Source organism: Delphinus delphis, chromosome 5 (assembly GCF_949987515.2).
Source record: "Delphinus delphis chromosome 5, mDelDel1.2, whole genome shotgun sequence".
Lineage (NCBI taxonomy): Eukaryota > Metazoa > Chordata > Mammalia > Artiodactyla > Delphinidae > Delphinus > Delphinus delphis.
The window spans coordinates 53,444,096-53,465,527 of NC_082687.1; the positions used below are offsets into that span (position 1 = coordinate 53,444,096).

Here is a 21,432-nt window from a genome sequence, read left to right on the forward strand (position 1 = left end):
TCTAAATAGTATTTTCCCATAAAAAACACATTTCCTAATTTTCTATCAAAATTCTCATCCACTTCTGAAAACCACTACAGATGAAGTGGGTAGTAGGAATTTTTGCACTCTTATAAGCCAGTTGTTTGCCCATTGATTATTTCCAACCGAAAGTACTGAGCTCACATTCCAAAATCATTGAGTCCTTTGAAAACTATTTGAGGCTAACTGCAGCCTCCTGTCTTTTGCCACGTAATTAAAAAAAAAGTTCCTTTGCGTGAGTTCAGTGGACGCCAAGATCTGGAACAGTTTTCTGACCTGTTATACCCTGAATATCATTTGTAGGAATGAATAGTCTTTCAGGTGTCACAGAAAAATTTAGGACATAGAGAAGAAACTGAAAGGGAAACACAAAGACTTAAGAGCATGAAAAGGAGAAAAAACTTAGATGACCCATAATACAGAGGATAGAATACTATGAATTGTTTAAGTTCTAAGATACCTATTCCTACTACAAGGAACTTGAAGTCTAAAGGTTTGGATGAATAGTGTCACATGTGCCTCAATTTTTAATATGTACATCAAATTACATTTGGAATGTTTTCTATCCAAATCAAACAAAATTTTAAAAGTTGAGATAAAATGACCCATGTGTGAACAGTCACCCTTACCTTGCAGTCAGGGAACTCTAGCATAGTCAGTGAAATGCTGCAAAAACTCGTATTTCCTTATTATTACATACATCGATGCCTTAAGATCATAATTTTAGTGATAGCACAAAGCAGGATCTATGTCTTTCAGGTGAGTGACCAAGGCATTCTACAGCAGGGTGAAAAGAGACATCCAGGAACAGAAGGAAGCTATGCCTATGATGACAAAATATTCTGAGTGAAAAATCAGACATAGAGATATTAGTTCTATGAGAGAACATGCATTTAACAGCTATCTACTTGTCCATGTCATTTGGGAACTGTCGCTCCTGATGTAATTCCAGTGGCACTGACATAATAGCCCCAGCTTCTCTTGCCTCCAGTGCTGGCTAGTCAAAGAACACCATTTCCCTGGACACACACATTGGATCAGACCTGGCTCCATGAAACCAGCATGGCTATTCAGAGTTCTTTTGTGGAATTGATATGGAAACTTATTGGAAAAATGGTCTCTCTCCTTCTGACACTGAGAACTATATGGATAATAGAAGCCTGGAGATGGTAATGGCCATTTTTGGAATACTTAAGACTATGCCTGAGAATAAAGTCATTATAGAGGAAAGCAAAGCCAAAAGACAAGTGACATACCTGAATTACATTTCCCTCCCTTGAATTTTTCTCCACCTAATAAAAACCCTGAATGTCTAAACTCTGAATAGGGAATTCCCTGGTGTCCAGTGGTTAAGATTTGGTGCTTTCACTGCGGTGGCCGGGTTCAATCCCTGGTCAGGGAACTAAGATCCCATGCTGCCAAAACAAACAAACAAACAAGAAGACAAAAAGAAAACCACTCTGAATAACAATTTTGTTTGACTTGAACATGCTGCTGATGTATAGATTTTTACAGTCAATATTGTAGAATACATGGAAGAAACTATGCTTCTCACAATAAGGAAGGCTGTCATAAATGTCTTCAAATAGCTAATCAAAATTTCCATTTTACACTTCTATTATTTTGATTTCTTTGCATAGGAAAAAAAATTATCATTCAATCTTTCACACCACGTTCCTCTGTCAGTTTTTTCATTCAAAAAAATCATGAGGAGAAAAACCAGTTATTGTGAGGAGTAAATCAGCTAACATTAAGTATACAGAATACATGATAACATAGTAAGAAATCAGTAAATGTTAGCTTTTTAGAATAGATTAACTGGATACTAAGCATCTTAACACCTAAAATACAAAGCACACGTTAACATGTGATTGGACACTTCTTTTAATAAGGAAGCTTGAAATGTTTAATATCCTTAGTAGAACCCAGCACCATCATTTAAAATATTTATTTTTCTATTTTTTCCAAATGATGAGATGGCTTCTTCAAAAACACCAAACTGGCTGAAATATATGGGTGGAATCTTGGCTCCATCAATTACCACCTTTATAATCTTGAGCAAATTATTAACCTCTTTGGGCCTATCTCTCCATGTATAAAAATACAGAGTGAGATGCTATATGAAGATGAAGTCAGTACGTGAAAGCACAAAGTGACTTTAAATACAAAGTGCTCAACATGATGTATATTTTATTATTACTATGATTATTTCAGAAAGATGACTTTAATATTACCTACTTATCTCATAAAGTAACATTTTTGGTGATTCCTCTACATTTTAGAAATTCTTCAGAGTTTAAGAACTTGAAAAGAAAACCTTAGATATCAACTTGTAAAACATACTGATGAATACAAACAAAATGTCAGTGAAATGACTTACCATGTATTACCAACTGGTTTAATCAAAGGCAATGCTGAATCTAGAACCCAGGTTTCGTAATACAGTTAAATGTTCTTTCTTCTCTACCACACTGCACAGACTTAAATCCTTATGCTTTATTTTTGAAATAGGTAAATATACCTACTAATTGTAACTGAATGGAAAAATATTCTAAATACCAGTGAGCATATGAAAGCAGTAAACTGATAGTTTTAAGTATCCTTCAACAGTGAAGTTCCTGTGTTCTTGAGACTAATATAGAGTAAATATAAAACTGTAATCATGATCTGGTACAGAACACAATTATGACAATGTATGAAAACAAAAAAATGTGGTCAAATATCCCAAATATTTAAATATTCAACATAACAAAGGCCAAAACTATAGGTATAACTCAAAATAAAGTACAAAAAAACCTCTCATAAACTGTATTTTATACAGCTTGTTATTACTGAGAGGGACTGATGATTAACTTGATTAACTTAAAATAAGTAACTATAAGAGGGCTAAATTTTAAAAGTGTATTCTAAAAGTAAAATAGAAAATACCTAAAGTAGCTAACTTATCAAAGTTACACACAAACCAACACAAAACCTGAAAAAACAATCCTATAATCAGAGGAGATCCAAAAATGTTATCAGATGAATACTTAACCAAAATACTAACGAAACTCCACTGTGTACCATTAGTTCTTATATTAGAAATATAAGTAAGCTTTTAATATAATTGACGTAAGTTAATCATTTCTGATAAAATATGCAAAAAGAGACAAATGGGGTTCCCACAATTCCTGAACACAAAGCATTCTTTTATGTCCACTAATATATAAGGAAACAAACTTGCATACAGACAAGAAAGAAATACAAGACATAAGTGTCAATCTTTACCAATTTATTTTATACAAAACAGTAGCAATGTAGAATATGGGAATTATCTTCCGCTGCCACACACGCAAGTTGTGAACATTCCAAGCCAATGTATACAGTTTGGAGGGGAAGGCTAAACAATAGCATCAACCATGCTACTGAACATAGGAATTTTTTATCTAAAAAGACTAAAAATTAGATAGCAATGTCTTCTTAATATTGCTGTCATCATTGAAGACGGAAGAAACATAAAAAGTGACTTTTTTTAAGATTAAAAAAAAGGAAAAACCAAGAGGCTGCTACAACACTGCCATACAGTCAAACCATCATATTTCAATATTTGCATACTTGATAGCAGCATTATTTTTACTGAACCGTGTGCACCTACATTTAGAAATACATCAAAGCAAAATATTGTGGCAGTCATCCATCAAGATTCAAAAGAAAGAAAACAAAAAATAACTCTAGGATGAACATACTATATGTAGGTGAACATTTATGGAGACTGAATCAATATCTACATTCTTGGACTGTTCCATTCTGCCCCAATAAAAGTCTCAACTCAAATTGTCAACTGTGCATTTTTTGGAGGATTTGAGTTTTTCCAGTTCTTATTATACTGCATGCTTGGAACAAAGAGGGTCATAATAAATCCTTCTACACAATGAACTTTAAGTAGACAGTTGAAAATAAATTTACTACTTGTAAACACACACAAAAAGAAAAATACAAGATTCTTTTTATTTTTAAACAATCAGTGCTTCCAAAAGCACATTATCTTCTATATCGACCTCTCTCCCCTCGGTCTCTGTCCCGATCACATAATCGCTCTCTTTCTCTTTCTCTATCACGTCCTCTATCTCGTTCTCTGTCTCTTCTGTTATCTCTAGGGCGGTCTCGCTCTCGCTCCCGATCTCTTTCACGAGGTCTACTTCTCCGACCACTGACAACAGCTTGTGTTCGACGAAGGAAATCATCCACCCTCATATCATAATCATGCTAGAAAAGGTAAGAAATGGGTAAGGTATGTGAAAAATCAAATGGAATTTATGTGTCCCTTCATTGTAGAGAAAGAATCTGAAGAAATGCCCTATTAATTCACAGAATGTAATTCTGACATTGTTTAGAGAAAGGATTTTGATGTCTTACTAATTAGACACCTACAACAGAGGATTATTCAAATCTCATTAAAAAATCACTTCATGCAGTTTTCTATTTAACTTTGATGATTTCTCCATCCAATCCCTTTAGTAAGATTTATGCCAAAATAATCACCTGATGACCATCAACCACATGATCAATAAATACATCAATACATGCTGTCAACTACGCTAAATGTCATCAATGTTTTTCTGCAACAGGTGAGCTCTACTTATTTTTCCTCCTGAGTCTACAAACTAAACCAAACCAACTCTGCCCTCTAAAGGTGAAATTAAGAATTCTTCCATTCCTGATTTTTTTCAGACTGAATCATTGTTAATGACAATTTGTGGAATTTGACAGAATTTTAAGAAAATATGTACTGCAGTAAGATTGTAGTCTATTCCACACAGAGCTAATAATACACAAAAGGTTGAGGAGGACAACGAAGGGTAAGATAAGCAACTGAGGTGCAAGGTTGTTACCGTGGATATTTCTAAACTTGACCCCTGCTCTAGATTTCTACTCTTAGTTCTCAATTCTTTACTTACTGAAATTGGGCTCTTCAAAAGTCAGCTTAAATATATAGAATATAAGGTTCAAAAACAATTTCACACTACCTTTCACATATAATAAATATGTGAATATTACCTAAGTATGAAATATATACATATATACTAACAAAAAAGCTACAACAGAAATAGAACTTGTTTAAAAGTACATTTTGATAAAGCAATCTCAGAAAAACTTCTTTTGAAAATATGATCATTTACAAAAGGCATTTTTAAAAACACAATCCAGCTAGTCAACTAAGATTTCATCATACATATAGGCTGTATATGTCTTCTTCTGTGACTGAAAAAAAAAAACCACTATTAAATTAAAGTCTATTAGTCAATTAGTATTCTCAAATTGTTTAACTGAACATTAAAGATCCTAGTATGACTTTATTTTGAAGGATTAGTATCTTTATGAGGATAAGGAAATAAATGACAGATGAAAGTATCTCAAAGATAGGCTAGGAAACTCCTGCTCTGACTGGTCCTCTCAGATATGCATGCTCTTCATCATGTGGGAAGATAAAAGGATGTTTATGTGGCCCAGCACAGAGACATCATGTGTGTGTGTGTATAACATTTAATAAACTAAGCCCAACTACTATACTGAAGACCCAGAAATCTCAAACTCAAATACAGTCTGCTTAAATAATCAAAGAAACTAGCCATTTTTAATAAAAACAAGTTGTGAATTCCTTCAAAAACAGCCTTCAATAAGAATGTGAAACCGTCTACCACTCAACATAATCTGGTATCCCTCACATTCAAATTATCTACAGAATTCTAAGTAGTTCCCTCATACTTCTGCCTTCTCATTCACTTACTACTCGTTTATCTCTGTATCTTGCTTCATGTGGTACTGGGTGATGTCCTGAGTAGGGGGGATGAGCTTGAGGAGGTGGAGCATGGTGCTGATAGTAAGGATGGTGTGGAGGTTGTTCCATTCCAGGATAAGGAGTCTAAAAAAAGAAAACCACTTCCATAAGCATCTACCAAACATCCTTGTAAACAAACCATTCTTAGAATTCCCCTATCCAAACCACCCATCCCAAACAAATAATTTACTCTGTACAAGCCGTTTACTTTGATGGCATTAGGATTCGTCAAAATACCCTCTTTATTTGCTTGTTGAAAATGTGTGTAATAAACTCTCTAATTACATATCTTCCAAAATTTAACATTTATACATACCATTTACATACTAATAAAAACAGCGAGCCCTCACTACACAGTGATTACTATGGATCAGGCACTGTCCTAAGCACTTTACATGGCTCATTTAATTCTCACAGCAACCCTACAGATAGGTACTATTACGTAATCCTAGTTTACAAAAGGGAAACTGAGGCACCAAATGGTTAAGTAACCTGCTTAAGATCACACTGCTAGTAAAGGGGTGGAAGTTAGACACAACATCAGGCATTCTGGCTCTAGAATCAGTCATCTTAACCACTATGTACAAATGTATTAAAAAAAAAAAAAAAAACTCAGGGGCTAATGAACTTTTAAATGCCATTATAAAATAATGGAAAATCAAAGGTACTTCTCCCCCTAATTAGTGCCAAGATAATATTATTAAATATTTTCTTTAATTTCATAGAATCTAAAGGAAAGTAACTTCATAATTCATCTATCTGTACAGAGTAACTAAGTGAAACAAAAGTCAGATGGAAATGCCACATTACAGGCAGCATTTAAGATAAAAAAGGTAAGAAACAATCAGAACTACTTAAACTAGCAAGTTTTTTTATTTTTTAGGGATTAATGCTTCAGCTATCCTCAATACCTTAAGATATATTCTAAGAAGAATATCCAGTTTTCTTAAAGAAAGGAAAAAAAATTAAAGTTTAGGAATAGGGTTTAATTAACCTTATTCAATATAGAGAATTTACTGAATATTAGGGTCAGGCACTATGCTAAACTTAACTTGTATTTTGTATATTTAGCTTCTTGACAATCCTGAGGTTGACATTAAATGATATTAATGACTATTCCATTAAATTTTAAGCCATAAAAGGATAGACATAATGCCCAATTTATTCACCAACATATACCCAGAGCAAGCACAGTGCCTGCAAAGAGTAGGTTCTAAATATTAGTTTGATGAGCCAAAGAATGAATGGATGCTTATCGAGTTTTACAGATAAGGAAAGCTATAAGAAAAAAATATATTATGAAACTTGTCCAAGGTCAGAGTTGAGAAGGGAAGGTATTTGAACCCCGAAGAGTTTGCACTACTAGCCACTATAATAATAGATCATAATACTCATCAATTAAGCCGGTACTATTAATATAAATCAAATCATTCATTAGCCTTTAGTTTTAAAAACAGCATGCAAGTATATATCACCAAAGATACGTATTTTAAGTCTCCTAATGGGTAACTGTAACAATCATATTCGAAGTAAGCACTCAAAATGTATGGAACTGCAAATGAAGTTAAATAACTTGCAAAAACAGAATAATACAAACCATTCCTTGCCAAGGTGGTGGTGGTCCCATGTTATGAAATTCCCTCACATAATCATTGTAGGACTAAAATGAAAGATGATAATGTTAATAAATAAATAAAATGCCCAGAAGTTATAAATCATATACAGATTTTATGTACATTAAATTTAAAAAGTGAGATGCTTACCCCATTTAAAAACACATCTCGGCGAACTCCTGAAAACCGTCTGTTGGGAATAAGATTTGTGAAACTAAATTCAGGTAATTCATAAACCAGTTCCAAGAATGTAATTCAAAACTAAGCAAGAGTGAACCCAACTTACCTATCTACTTCCTGGTATCGTGGATCCTTTAAATACCCTGTTTAAACATCAAGCATTTTAGTATATCAAATATATGTTTTTTATTATGGCATTATAATTAAACCTTCCTTACCACTCAATTCAATTCTTCCCATGTAATAATAGTGATGCTATTATTGTATTATTCCACTTTCAGATTTTCTTCTCAGATTACATGATAAAAGTAACTAAATAACTTACTGATATCACAGAATTATAAACTGCTAGAGAGATTTTCATATGGATCTTCTAAATTCACACCCCACTTCTTGCTAGACAGAAATTTCTTCATGCTGCACCGTAAGGAAGGTAAGGGCAGAGGAATTATCTTGAGGACACCGTAATAGGGCTTCCTTAAAACAAATGTTTACCTCTACCTTGAGTATACACAAGTCTTGCTAAGTCAACCATAGTTTTAAAAAATGCAAACGTACAGGGAGAAAAGCAAAATTAACAAAAGTTGCAAAAATGAAGATATATACATTTTATCAATAAGTGAAAGAACCATGGTAATAAGAGAAATATTCTCCCTCCTTTTCATAAGTACTCAGTAAATTAAAAATGTAAAAAAATCTGAGTGGCCAAGTTACTGGGGAAAAATTTAATTTTACTCTCTGGAATATCCCATTTTGGAGAAGAATGAGGCTTATCAAGCCACTTGCCACATACAGTGCTGTAATGCTAACACCAACTTCCAAACTGCCTAATTTTTATACGTGTATCACTGACTGTTTTAAGTATCTTCTCTTAAATACACTTTGCCTTTTTCAATTCCAGTAAGGGAAAGACTAACTGAAAATCTGCTTTTAGATTAAACCAAGCATTCCCCATTCCTCTCTAAAAAAATGATGTCAAAGGTATTTTTATTTAGAAAAATACAGCATTATTTCCGTTTCCATTTAAAGCTGTATACACATGAAATACTAAGTATCAAAGGGAATAAAAAGCTTAATACAGTGTAAGATCACTGCTTTCCCTAACTACATTTAATCTTAAAAGCACAAGTGCAATTTCCATTTGTGCAATAATGATAAATTAGTAATTTCAGATAATTAACAGATTATGATAATGAGTCACACTAGAATAAACAACCTTAACAAAGAAGAGGAATTACTATCTGATTAATAATTTCCTAAGGTTTAAGTAGTTGCATCCTAAAGTTTTCTCACTTTTAAAACTATAGGGTCATGATAGAAGTTTGTGTTGTTGTTGTTGTTTTTAATAATTTCAAGTCAAATATCTGCAGGATTATAAAATATTAACCTGGTCTCTGATGAAACTCAGGGGCATAGTCAATCCTTGGTTTCTTTCTGCTGTTATGAATATCATAATCTTCTGGTCGACGCCTACACAAATTAGACACATTAGAAATTAAACCAAAAACTGCTGGGAGAACAAACAGCAAAGCAAGTGTTTCTGACAGAAATAAGCACACAAAAAAGCTCATTATTTCCTTTAAAATAACACCCTCATTTTTGGTGAGCAAATACCTTAAAATTCCTAAATTCTAATTCCTCAAAGTAATTACTATACACCAATCCTTAGATGTATCGCTGGAATAGATATTCTCTGTAATCCTCATGCTATGACGAGGCACTTGCAAAGAGTAACCTGCTCAAAATACGTACATCACATTTTAGTAATCTAAACAAAAGTAAATGAGCTGCCCTCAAACTAATATAAATATCCAGTTTAACAAAACACTTTCCCAAATAAAGTCTCCATTCAGGTAAAAGAAAGGGGAAAAAAAACTATCATCATTACACAACAGGTAATTCTAAAATCTATATATTTAAACGTATTAATGTCATTTTAGGCTAAGTCTAAAGAAAATTAAGAGTTTCTTAAATATTTTTCTTCTGCTTTGCACAAAATTACACTTTTCACATGATCATACAGAAAATTTGATAATTAAACGTGACTTTACAGAAAAGTTTTGAAAATCTTAATACTTTGAAAAACCAATTTCTAAAGTTAATAACATTTAGGAATTATGGGAATGTTTTCCAGAGACAATGCCTTAAAATAAAACTGGCACGTAATGGGGCAGAGTTTTAACAGAGTTCATAAAACGAGTTCAAAGTGTATTCTTTAGAAGGTGACAACTTTACTATCTGCAGAGGGCTGCTCTTCACTATCTTCCATAAATCTCAATGGTTAATGTAAATACATCATTAAATACACTTCATTTTACTTAGCATTTAATAAAGAGCTACACAAAAGAAAAACAAAAATCCAAGTTTTTAAGGTAATAATAAATACACCTTTTTACCCTTAATGTAAAAAACTCCATAATAACCTGGTATCACTAGTTTTCCAGCTATTTCTCTGCATATTAACTGTTTTCATTAACTTTTGCAACACAAGTTCACTCAAACTACAAAGCTGCAACAAACCCAAGCCCCCCAACAGAATAAAAACAGTTGCATCTACAATAAATAAGACTAAGAAAATTAAAAGCTGGTTTAAAAAAAATAAACATACCGCTTTCTTGTAGTTTGGGGAGTGCATTTACGACCGGTATAAAACATGATAGTAACAGTTCATAAAGTAGTCCAACTACTGACTTTAAGCTGTAAGCCACATACAAATATGGAGGCCCTGGCAGGCTTGAGAGAAGGTGTAGTGTAAGTATAGTTTACAGTCCATTGCAAAACTGAGGTAAAAACTTCACTTGTATGTACTGTATTGCACTGGAAACCTCTTAGCTTAAAACTTCAAAAGACATCTTGGTGCTCAGTCCTTTTAGGCCAAAAATAAGGGGGCTCTGCCAGGTTTCCTCCTACCTACTTGACAGTGTCCTTCTTAAGCTCAAAGAAATGGGGACTCTTGTTGGATTATCTGTACCTACCACAGGATGTTTCCACCAAAAGGAAACTTAACCAAAGGTTTCATCCCATCAACCACACATCCAACAGTCTTTAGCAGAATATTTTAGATTTAGCTGTATGCAAATCTATACAGGGGAAGGTGTTGGGTAGAAGGGCATATATCAGTCCTTTGCAAAGACTTCTCCAATTCTGTAACAAGTTAAACCCCCTTTTCCTGGAAAATGCTGTTTAGTTCATAAGTAGTGATCAATAACCATGGCGATCCTCTAAAAAACACTTTAAGTCCACAGGTACTGCCAGCATCTGGAAAAGCTGTAAACAGACACAGCAACAGCCCTTCTTTTTGGTTTGTTGCCGGGTCTCCCAGGGCCACTTGATCCCCTTTGGAAAGAACCTATTGTTTTCAGAAGCTCAGCAAGATGTGTGAATTCACTGGGTACAAGTTAGACAATATTTGACAATGGGGTTAACACATCACGATGGTAAAATCTGAAACAGTCCCAATAATGCTCCTCTTGAATATCAAAATAACTTAAAATATTTTATCCTCTAAATGAGGCGTCATCTTCTGAAAAAATATTAGTGATCCTTTATAAAAGTCCCATATCTGATAAGGCTTATCCAGAGACACACCTGAAAGAAAAGGCTTTTTACAAAATATTAACAATTTTTGCAAATAAAGACTTCCTCCTCTTCCTCCTTTCTAGCCTGTTCTTAGCAACAAAGGCCTACCTCATTTCAATGGTATACATTGTATTATCAGATTATTATCTAATCTAAACTGGTTATCACTCTTTAGCAGATAATTTTTTCTGCATAAGGAAAGATCCCCATTTTCCTCTTGAAAAATGACTGAGACCAAGATGACCATGTGAAATCCTCAATGAAGCCACAAACTAGTCCATGCAGCTTGATTTGAGGATTTTCTCTTTCTTCTTTACCGCAGGACAAACTTTTGACGAATCACATTCCTCCATCATGTTATTCTGATACATGTGCCTATTATCAGTCCAAAGAACGTTTCTAACCTTCCCACATCCCGGACTGGTTCTCGACGGGATGGACGTCCTCTTGACCGGGGCTGAGAATGCATTCTTCTCTTGTGACGCATTTTATGAATGACCTGATACAAGTCAATACTTTCATCAGGGGGAAATAGAAGACAAAGCTGGGTTCCACATTCAAGTTCAATTTCCTAGAATAGGAAAGTAGTAATTTACAAGATGAAAAAAAAGGAGAAACTTTCAATAGACTTGTATTTTCCTGATGTACAAGAACAAAAACAGATTGACTTGGAGGCTTCCTTCCCAAGGCTGATGATCGTATGAGATTCCGATAAATTTCCTTGAAAGGTTTCTAAAAAACCTTTTAAAAGTGTTTCACGTATTTATATAAGGGGAAAAATTAAAAGTGTAGAATCTCCAACGTTAACTATACAAAAAGTCTGTGACAATCTCCCTCTGCAACAAAGGAATATTTCTTTGTGCAAAACACAGAAGTATCAGGACAAAGTCATCCATCTCAATACAGTGGAGGAAAAACGTGTTAGTGTGTCAACAATTTTCATAATAATAAATTGCTAAATGCACTTAAATACATTATATTAACTAGAAAAACAGACTAATCTACAGACTTTTTAAAATTAAGTTTTATTTTCAATTACCAATATTTTCACTTAGGAGCAATGAAAACCTGGTTCAAAATTACATGTAGAAACCGTAAGGTTCACAGGTTTGGGTTTAAGTCACGGCACACTTTTAATTTCATTTGCAGATTTGAAAACCTGACTACACATACTTATCTCCTTTTCATAAAGCTTCCTTCTACTCAGAAAACTTCAGCAAAGACATTAAATGGCATTTCTAAAATATATTATACAAAGTTCAGAATCTGTCAAACAGTAATAACATAATGAAAAAGCATGTAAAAATCATGCCAATTCTCTTTGAAAACTTTTCCTTCAATTGTATTAATGAAGTACCATATAAAGCTACCTTTCAACATTAACAGAAGTCAGATTAATCAATCAAAATCACAGTAATCACAAACTCCAAATAAGAATATTTTCCCTTAATCTTTCCCACAAATTCAATCAAAAATGGTTTTAGAATATCCTTCAATAAAGATCTCTAAAAGGGTTGATTAAATATGTTTTTTAAAGAATCAATTAAAACAACAAACCTGTCCATCACGTCCAATCTTTACTGGCTTATGTTCATTCCAAGGATTGGTGAGATGAGCCGACTTAGTGAAGGGTAATTCACGCCTAAATACAAAGTAATATTAATTACATTACTTTGCAGAATCCTTATACTACTTTAGTAGTGAATTCCTATGTTAATCATGATTTAAATATGACTAAAATTTAAGACTGATAGAGCTTATTCCCCAGAAAGGGAGCCCCCTTCAGAGACACACTCTTTCCACATTCTCAGGTGTTCTCAAAATTTAAAAAAGCTAAACAATACACTTAAGAAACCAAGACAGTTTGGGGTTTAATCCCAGCTATCTCTCAGCTTCTCTGAGCCTGAGTTTCTTCATCTTATAAACAAGGATATCACCACCTTCTTCATACTTGTTTTAAGCAGTCTACATATGAAATAACATATCAAATGTTTAGCATATTTCTTGCTTCTGTGTACTAAAAATCTTTTGTTTTTTTTTTAATAAATTTATTTTTTTTTTGGCTGCGTTGGGTCTTTGTTGCTGCACGCGGGCTTTTCTCTAGTTGTGGTGAGTGGGGGCTACTGTTCGTTGCCATGAGCGGGCTTCTCAATGCAGTGGCCTCTCTCATTGTGGAGCACAGGCTCCAGGCATGCGGGCTTCAGTAGTTGTAGCGCACAGGCTTAGTTGCTCTGCGGCATGTGGAATCTTCCCGGTCCAGGGCTCAAACCCGTGTCCCCTGCATCGGCAGGCGGATTCTCAACCACTGCGCAACCAGGGAAGCCCCTAAAAATCTTGTATTTTTTAATAACTGATCACAAAGAGATGAAGCTTAACCAGGCAGTTAATACCAAATGAAAATACATGCCCCCTATCCTTGGTTCAGGGCTGCTTTCCCAGATTCAAATGTCCTCCCACCTTTTGATAAGGCAATACTCCCCACCACACATGGAATGGCTCTTGACAACACAAATGTTTTTATTCATAAATTCCTATATTTGCATGTATTAATTATGCCCTTCACTTACACTACAGTGCTATTCCTAAATAATTTAAACAAACTCTGGCTCTAAGCTGAGCCATAGGGCAAAATGGTCTCACCAAGCTAAAAAAAGATACCCTGTATTTTTATAGTTCTTTATCAACCCAGCACAACACTGAACACAAACATGACACATAAGAACTTGTCAAAAAAAATAATCGAAAATTAACATCATTCAATAAAGTTTCATCTATTTGTGCATAAAGTAATACCAAATTAAATAAATGCTTTAATTAAAGATTATATATATATATACATATATACAATATAAATGAAACTACTCAAAAGACATACAAAGATGAATAAAATAAAGAGCCTGCATTCCTAACCTTTCTTCCACAGCTTTTATCAGAGAGTAAACAAGCACACACAATTATTTTGTAAAAGAATGGGTACCATAAATAGAGTACAGAAGTTTTATTTTTAATGTGCATGGTCATATGTATTTTGGAAAGAAAGAAAAAACAATCAGAAAATGCTTCCTGGAAAAGGTGGCATATGGGATAAGCCTGAAAGAAAAGTGACTCAGGAAAAGCCGTATGTAGAGAGGTAAGGCAGGGTTACATTTGAAGCAATGAAAAGGACCTGAGCAAAGACATAATGGAGAAGAAAAAATACAAGCAAATAACCTGGTCCAGTGGACCAGCTATATAACCATTTATTCTAACCTTATGTGAATTTTCTTAAAGATGAATATTAAACTCCCAAATTTTACACAACTATTTTTAAACCTCAGAAAATATTTCGACATTTACAGGAAAAGAGAAGTATATCTAAAATTAAAGTATCAAGGTGGCATGATCTGTGGTGGTGGTGATGTGAATGTATGGGAGAAATGGGCAGAGTGTACAGAAATGCCTACTAGGTACTACTACTGGATTCCTCACCTTAAAGACATCTTACCTCACACATCGAGAGTGGTTCAATAGTGTATATACATACATAAAAATATGTGTGTATGTATCTACATACACACACACACACACACACACACACACACACACACACCCTTTACAGGGAAGGCAGGGGGAAAGAGACTATCATTAAGCTAGAATAAGTCCATATCAAAAGCCTAGAATATCCAGATGCAGATCTATAGTTAAAACTGTACTTTAATAGCTTCTCAGGTTTTTCCTCTCAGTTGCCAGTTAAAAAAAGGTTACGGAAAGGAATAAATAACCTACAACTACGAAAGTGCAGGACGGTTACAAATTATTATTGTACAGAGTTACCACTGTTATTTAAACATTAGTAATGGAATACCCTAGGTCCAAAAAAAAGGCGTATGTTGAGCTGTTTGAGTCACTTAGGGTTAAAATTCTTTGGTAGCACTGGTTCTAACTAGATTCTAGAGACCTCTGCCCACTGTTTCGACAAATTAATCCCAGACTGAAAAGCACAGAGAACTATGAGGCCTTAGGAAAAACAGGGCTCAGATTAAGACTAAGAGAAACTGCACATCTGTGGTCATCACAATTATAGAGCAGGCATCCTAAAAATCAGCTTTTGAGCAGACATGTAATGAAAAAGCCTAGAGATGACTGTCTTTACTGTGAGTACCCTAGGTAACATGGCAGTGATTCTCTGACTTAAGGAGCTTAGAAAATGGGGCATATTTAACAAAAGAACATGAAACTGTACAGAGGCTCTTACGTACTGACAGCTGTTTTGGTCATTAAAACTAAAAGGAATAATATCGAGAAACCATGAAAGAAAAGAGAAATGGGTTATCTGGAATGGACAAGAAAGGGGTGAGGTTAAAATACAATATAGTCAGTAGATTTAATTCTGGTTGAATGACATTCTATAGATTTTAGCCTTACTTTGATCTAACTCCCAGCAGCAACTTAAGTCACTTTTTAATGCCTCCTTTCCTATCTGCTACCATGCACCATCTAGTTTTAAACTCCGGTGTGCCTACAGGTTTGAGGTGCATGTAACGATTCTGCATTTTAATAATCAGATACTACTGATGCAGGTGATCCAGGGACCACACCTCAAAAAACTTAAGGCTAGTTATTATTAAATCCAAAAGGTGCTTAAATAAAACTCTAATAACTATCATATCTGAAAAGAAAATATAATAATAGCAGTTACTATTACTGATAGCAAAGCCTTCAGGGTTTGTATTTATTAAAGTGTCATCCTTTTAACACTGAAGGTCAAATGTAATTCTCATTTCACACAGAAAACTAAGAGTTCAAGTGACTTACTCAAAGAATGTCAATGTAATAAGAACACGTGCCCCCTCAGAACTCTGAAGTATTTTAATATTACTCTTTAACGCACTTATGAGTATTTAAAAATAAAGTTAGTTTTTTTTTTAATTAAGAATATTCTTTTCCAGGTAAACCAAAAACTTACTTAACAGTAATAAAAAACATTACTACACAAAATTTTACACAAAATCTTAGCAGAATGGACTATTTGGGTTTGTACCTATCTTCTGATGCTAGCTATATATATTTCAAATGAGTTAGTAAAAGAGCCAGTAAGTCAATGAAGAAGAAAATTAAGACGATAATCTGTGAATAAATTAAACTCATCTTCTAAAATTAAGAAACAAATTTCCTTATCAATAATCTGAAAATGAAGGTTCACAAAACAAGCAACATTCAAAATAAAATTTGCTACCACCAATCTAAAACTGGGTAATTATTTTTCTCCTAAAAAAGCATCACCTCCAAATATTTTCCAGTGACACCAATAATGTTTCTAGTCATTAAACCATAGACTTAACAAATCTCTCCTTTGGCCTTTACAGTTATCCATCCAAAAAATTAAGTAAAAATGTCTATCTCTGCTAAGAAATAATTGGCACCTTGTCTTCCCTATAAACTGCCACCAGATTTTTAAATTTTATAATTTTGACTATGATTTAACTTTAGAAATTAAGAACTATAAATCTATATTTTAAAACCCTGGGCACAGTGGAGTATGGGAATATCATCTATAGTCTCACCACCCTAACAATGCATTCCAACATTATAATTATGTATCCTTTCATTTGTTGTATCTTTCCATGTTATCACATGGACAATTATTTTTGTGTATTACATTTAAGTGACAAACCATAATTTACTTAACCAATTTCCTATGAGAGAATTTAGATTGCTTCTAATTTTTCCCTATAGAAAGTAATGACAGGGGGCTTCCCTAGTGGCGCAGTGGTTGAGAGTCCCCCTGCCAATGCAGGGCACATGGGTTCGAACCCTGGTCTGGGAAGATCCCACAAGCCGCAGAGAAACTGAGCCCATGCGCCACAACTACTAAGCCTGTGCTCTAGAGCCTGCAAGCCACAACTACTGAGCCCAAGTGCCATATCTATTGAAGTCTGCGCGCCTAGAGGCCGCGCTCCACGACAAGAGAAACCACCGCAATGAAGAGCCCGCGCACCGCAACAAAGAGTAACCCCTGCTAGCCGCAACTAGAGAAAGCCCGCCTGCAGCAACGAAGACACAACACAGCCAAATGTAAAAATAAATTTATTAAAAAAAAAGTAATTACTGGATGAATAATGGTGATATATTTATATGCGCATATAGCTTTTTGCTACTCTATTAAACATCAACTTAATACACTATCTCTACTGTATCACTGCCCATTTTCATAGTTCCTCACTGTCCCACAGCAAAGGTTTAACTCCTTAGGCTGGCCCACATTACTACCCATCTTTGCCTTTTGTTCTTCTCTTTAATGACTATCTGCTTTATTAAAAAGGTGGTTCCCTATCCCATCCACACACCCCACTCACACCCCCCACCCCATGGTTTCTGATTTCATGTCTCTTCTTTGTGCTACTTTGCCTTCTGAATATGAACAGCATTTTTCTTTCTTATCCAATTCCTCTATCCTCATCAAAAATCCACCTAAGCCGACTTAATGATACAAAAAAATCCATATGGTCCCTTTCAGGTAATTCTTATTTAGCTAAAGTTAATTTTACAGGTAGTAGATTTGTGTATGCCATATAAAGTTCACTTAAATAATTAGCTTTTCATATTGTTGAAATAGCTTTCTAAGCCCAAGATGGAGCCACTCCTGTCCAAGGTGCTAAGCCAGCAAACTGAAACTTAGATAACTTTCATGTCCCTGTAAATGCTCCACTTGACCAGAAATGCAATATATCCAGTCAGTCAATCCCCAAACGCCAAGCCAACTCTGGGCTTCCTCATCCCAAAGAAGGTTGACTGTGTGGCCCCATCTAATCAGATATTTTCTTGTCTGTTTCTTATTCTTTATTATTTATCCTATAAAAGTTTTCTGCCTTCTGCCCCATTTTGCAGTTCTCGACAAGAGACTATCCATTTGCTGAAGTGTTAAGTCTCTCTGTATCATCTAAATTGACTTCTTTAATCATTTTTTAAAACAATGTACAATCGTTCAGTAAGGACAAAAAAAGTGGTAAATAACTCAGATTTCAAAGTAAGTCTACTTTTCTAACAAACATTTAAATCTTAACTACTGCAGTTTCAAAAGGTCACAATGCCAACTAACATGATTTGCTAACTTCCTTAAACACTACTTGTTCACAACTAAATTAGTCACCTCCAAACTGTTATATTAGCCAAGTCAAAGGGTGACTATTTTCCCACTCCACAGTAATAAAATGGCATGTTAAATCACTAAACATAAACATGTGCTAATAACATAAGCAACTGTCTGATTTGTAAATTTACTGCCATAATACTAATGCAGAGAACAAATGAAATACATAAAACTCTTGACTAAATAAATCTTTGCCCTATGCATTCTACATTACATTATAAAGGTGGTGAACAATACAATCTAAGCATATTAATGTTACTTTTACTTTTAACATTGTTAAATAAACTCTATAGATCCCAATCAGCCTAGGAATGACACCAAAATAAGGGGGAAAATAATTAGAATAATAAATTAAAACTAAATAACTGTGGAGTTTTAACATTATTCTCAACTGGTAGCCCATTCAAAACAAGAGCAACTTTAATTATCTACACTGAAGTGTTTAATTTACCTGCAAATCCAGTCAATTTTAAAGACGCCTCCCAGCATTTTAGCATTCATTCCTGCTGGAAGCACCCAATGTATAGGAGATCCTCCATGGTGTGATTCTGAAGAAAGTCTTGCAAATCCTAGGGGAATAAATCACAACATAATATATAGATGCAAATATAATTAATGTTTTTACACATCCAAATTATTTTTACTCTTACCTTGAAATTTTCCACTCTCTCTCACAGAAAATATTAAGATAACACTCCTTGCAGATCTGAATGCAGCATTTAATTTCTTCTCATTTACTGGCAGTGTAGACCATACACCCTATATAAATGATGTAAAGATCAAAGATTGAAATTAATGTAAATCTTTGATGTTTCCAATTACATTTGCAGAAGACCAAGGTTACCAATAAGCTATAATGAATAAATGTCCTATTTATTCATAGGACATTTATGAATAATGTATGTCAAAATAATGGAATAATCTATTAAAAACTTGGGAAAAATATGGAGAAAATTACCAACCTTAACAAAATCATTAAAACAACTAGTAAACACATGGGGACAGGGGGCAATCAAATCATATGGGCTAGAATTTTAGATAATAAAAACAATCACCTACAATTTAAAATCAGAACCATTTACTGTGGTAAAAACATTTTGTTTGAAGGTGGATCACAATGTGTACATTTTTTTCTTTAAAAACTGTGACTAACCAAATAATTAAAAATGATCATGTTAATAAATCCATAAGTGAAGAATTTCTGTCAAGTTTCTAGCATTTCTCTCTTCTTTCTATTTAAGTTCAAATTTTCATGTATCAATAGTTTGACTGAAGAGACCTGTGTTTTATGTTGAGCTGGAACAGTTATTATTTCCAAAGCATTTTAAACAATTCTTTGATCATGAAAGATTAAGAGGCAGGAATGGTAATGTAAACCAGAACCTCTAATTCAGTTTAATCTGCTGATACATACTAGACCTCATTCTCACTAGGTGCTTAACTACTTCTGCCTAAATCCACTCCAGCTAAAGAACAGAATAAACTTCCACTATTTAGTGTATTATTCCTTCCATCTGTAAAATTTAGTGGGTAACCCTCAACTTAAGTTAGAAATATAGGATTATTAATATTGACAGAAATACAGTTAAAAAACGCGTAATTTTAACTTTCTCAAAGTCAGTAGAAACTCTCTTAAAACAAAAATACAAAAATATTAGAATAGTTGGTATAAAAAGTACATGCATTTTTGTAACAAAAACATTTTTTTAAAAAATTAACCTTACGACATCCTATAGCAACTGGGCATATCCCTTTTGTAAAGCCCAGGGTGGGGCTTTAAACTAAAACTAACTCTTCCCTTTTCTTCTAAATCCAAGTGATCTTACTTCTAAAAGTAAAAGAAACTCTCCGGAAAAGAATTCAAGAAAATCTCAAGGTGTAAAACAAGCAGCAATATAAAACAAAACTGGTTAACTAAAAAAACTTTATAAAATTTATTAGTATAATAAACTAGCAATTGAGTATAGAAACACAAAAATCCAAAGAAACACGGCTTTTTCAGTACAACGTATAATTATATATTCTTCAAATACCGAATATTTTTACTTCTAAACTCATCTTCAAAAGATTTAAAAGAAAACTCAAATTACTACTAGGTTGCCTAACCAGTCAAAAAAGCAGACCCTACATGGCAACTGGACTATGGATCTCTAAAGCTTTAATGAAAATTACAGTATGTCATGTACTCAAGTGATACTCAAGTCCACCTTCACATTTAAATTTTCAAGATTAGGATATTTCAACAGAACTGATGCTAATACCTTAGCTTTGGCAAGGGACACATTCTCATGGTTGTTACTCTTTATGAGAAAAAATCTCGCATCCTGTAGGACATATTTGAGTTTACTGGTTTGATCTGAAAAAAAGAAATCCAAATTGATTAAACAGACGCCATTATCACACAGAGGGATATAAGTTGTACTAACTGAAATCAGCCCTCCAAAACCCAGCTAAACTTTTTAAATTCATAATCACCCATTCAACCTAGAAAGCTAAGCCACAACACAAAATAAAGCAAAGCTAAGAAAGACACCAGCATTTTGCAAGAAGGCAAACCTAATATAGTAATGTTCTAATATATCAGATCCATATTTTTTAAGTGTGAAAATGGCTATAAATTTTATAGATCTTTATCACATTAATCATTTAAAATTTACTAATAGACCATTATGCTACTAAAATATATATACCATCCACTCTGTCCAAAAACTGTTAAGATGTCCTAAAATCTCCGCTACTGTTCTAAAAGATACCCAGTAAGAAGTGAACATGGAGCTCTGTGTAAGACTAAATTATTTTTTTTCCCTTAATGTAATATATCAGAACATTACTACATTAAAACCAACTATTAATGGAGAACCAATAAGGCAAAATAATGACTTTTAAGGAAGCATGCAATGAAAACAATTTCAAATTTAAATGATACCTTTTCGGACAGCACGAACGGAAGATGATAATTTCTCATGCTTCTTTTCTGAACCTGTATTTAGCCAAAGTACATTTGTTCAGATTGAGCTTTAATAGAGATAAGACAAAATTTCTACAGTCTTGTCACATAAAGTTCTCATTCAAGACAAATTATTCTTCCTGGC

General features: G+C 33.9%; 1 protein-coding gene across 4 annotated transcripts in view; it reads right to left on the reverse strand.

Annotated features, from left to right (window-relative positions):
- Window positions 1–3,277: 3,277 nt before the first annotated feature.
- YTHDC1 (YTH N6-methyladenosine RNA binding protein C1) overlaps window positions 3,278–21,432 on the reverse strand; it is a 34,652-nt gene continuing 16,497 nt past the window's right edge. Inside the window, exons 6-17 of one of the 4 annotated variants that reach the window (XM_060012441.1) lie at window positions 21,267–21,320; window positions 20,602–20,696; window positions 18,991–19,099; window positions 18,792–18,909; window positions 12,769–12,853; window positions 11,616–11,782; window positions 9,020–9,102; window positions 7,739–7,775; window positions 7,603–7,666; window positions 7,437–7,499; window positions 5,789–5,923; window positions 3,278–4,266 (exon numbers count right to left, since the gene is read on the reverse strand). In XM_060012441.1, the coding sequence (XP_059868424.1) occupies window positions 4,042–4,266; window positions 5,789–5,923; window positions 7,437–7,499; window positions 7,603–7,666; window positions 7,739–7,775; window positions 9,020–9,102; window positions 11,616–11,782; window positions 12,769–12,853; window positions 18,792–18,909; window positions 18,991–19,099; window positions 20,602–20,696; window positions 21,267–21,320 (1,235 nt within the window). In that variant the 3' untranslated portion in view covers window positions 3,278–4,041. The remainder of the gene's footprint in view (window positions 4,267–5,788; window positions 5,924–7,436; window positions 7,500–7,602; window positions 7,667–7,738; window positions 7,776–9,019; window positions 9,103–11,615; window positions 11,783–12,768; window positions 12,854–18,791; window positions 18,910–18,990; window positions 19,100–20,601; window positions 20,697–21,266; window positions 21,321–21,432) is intronic. The other 3 variants (XM_060012442.1, XM_060012443.1, XM_060012444.1) reach the window with 3 other exon arrangements.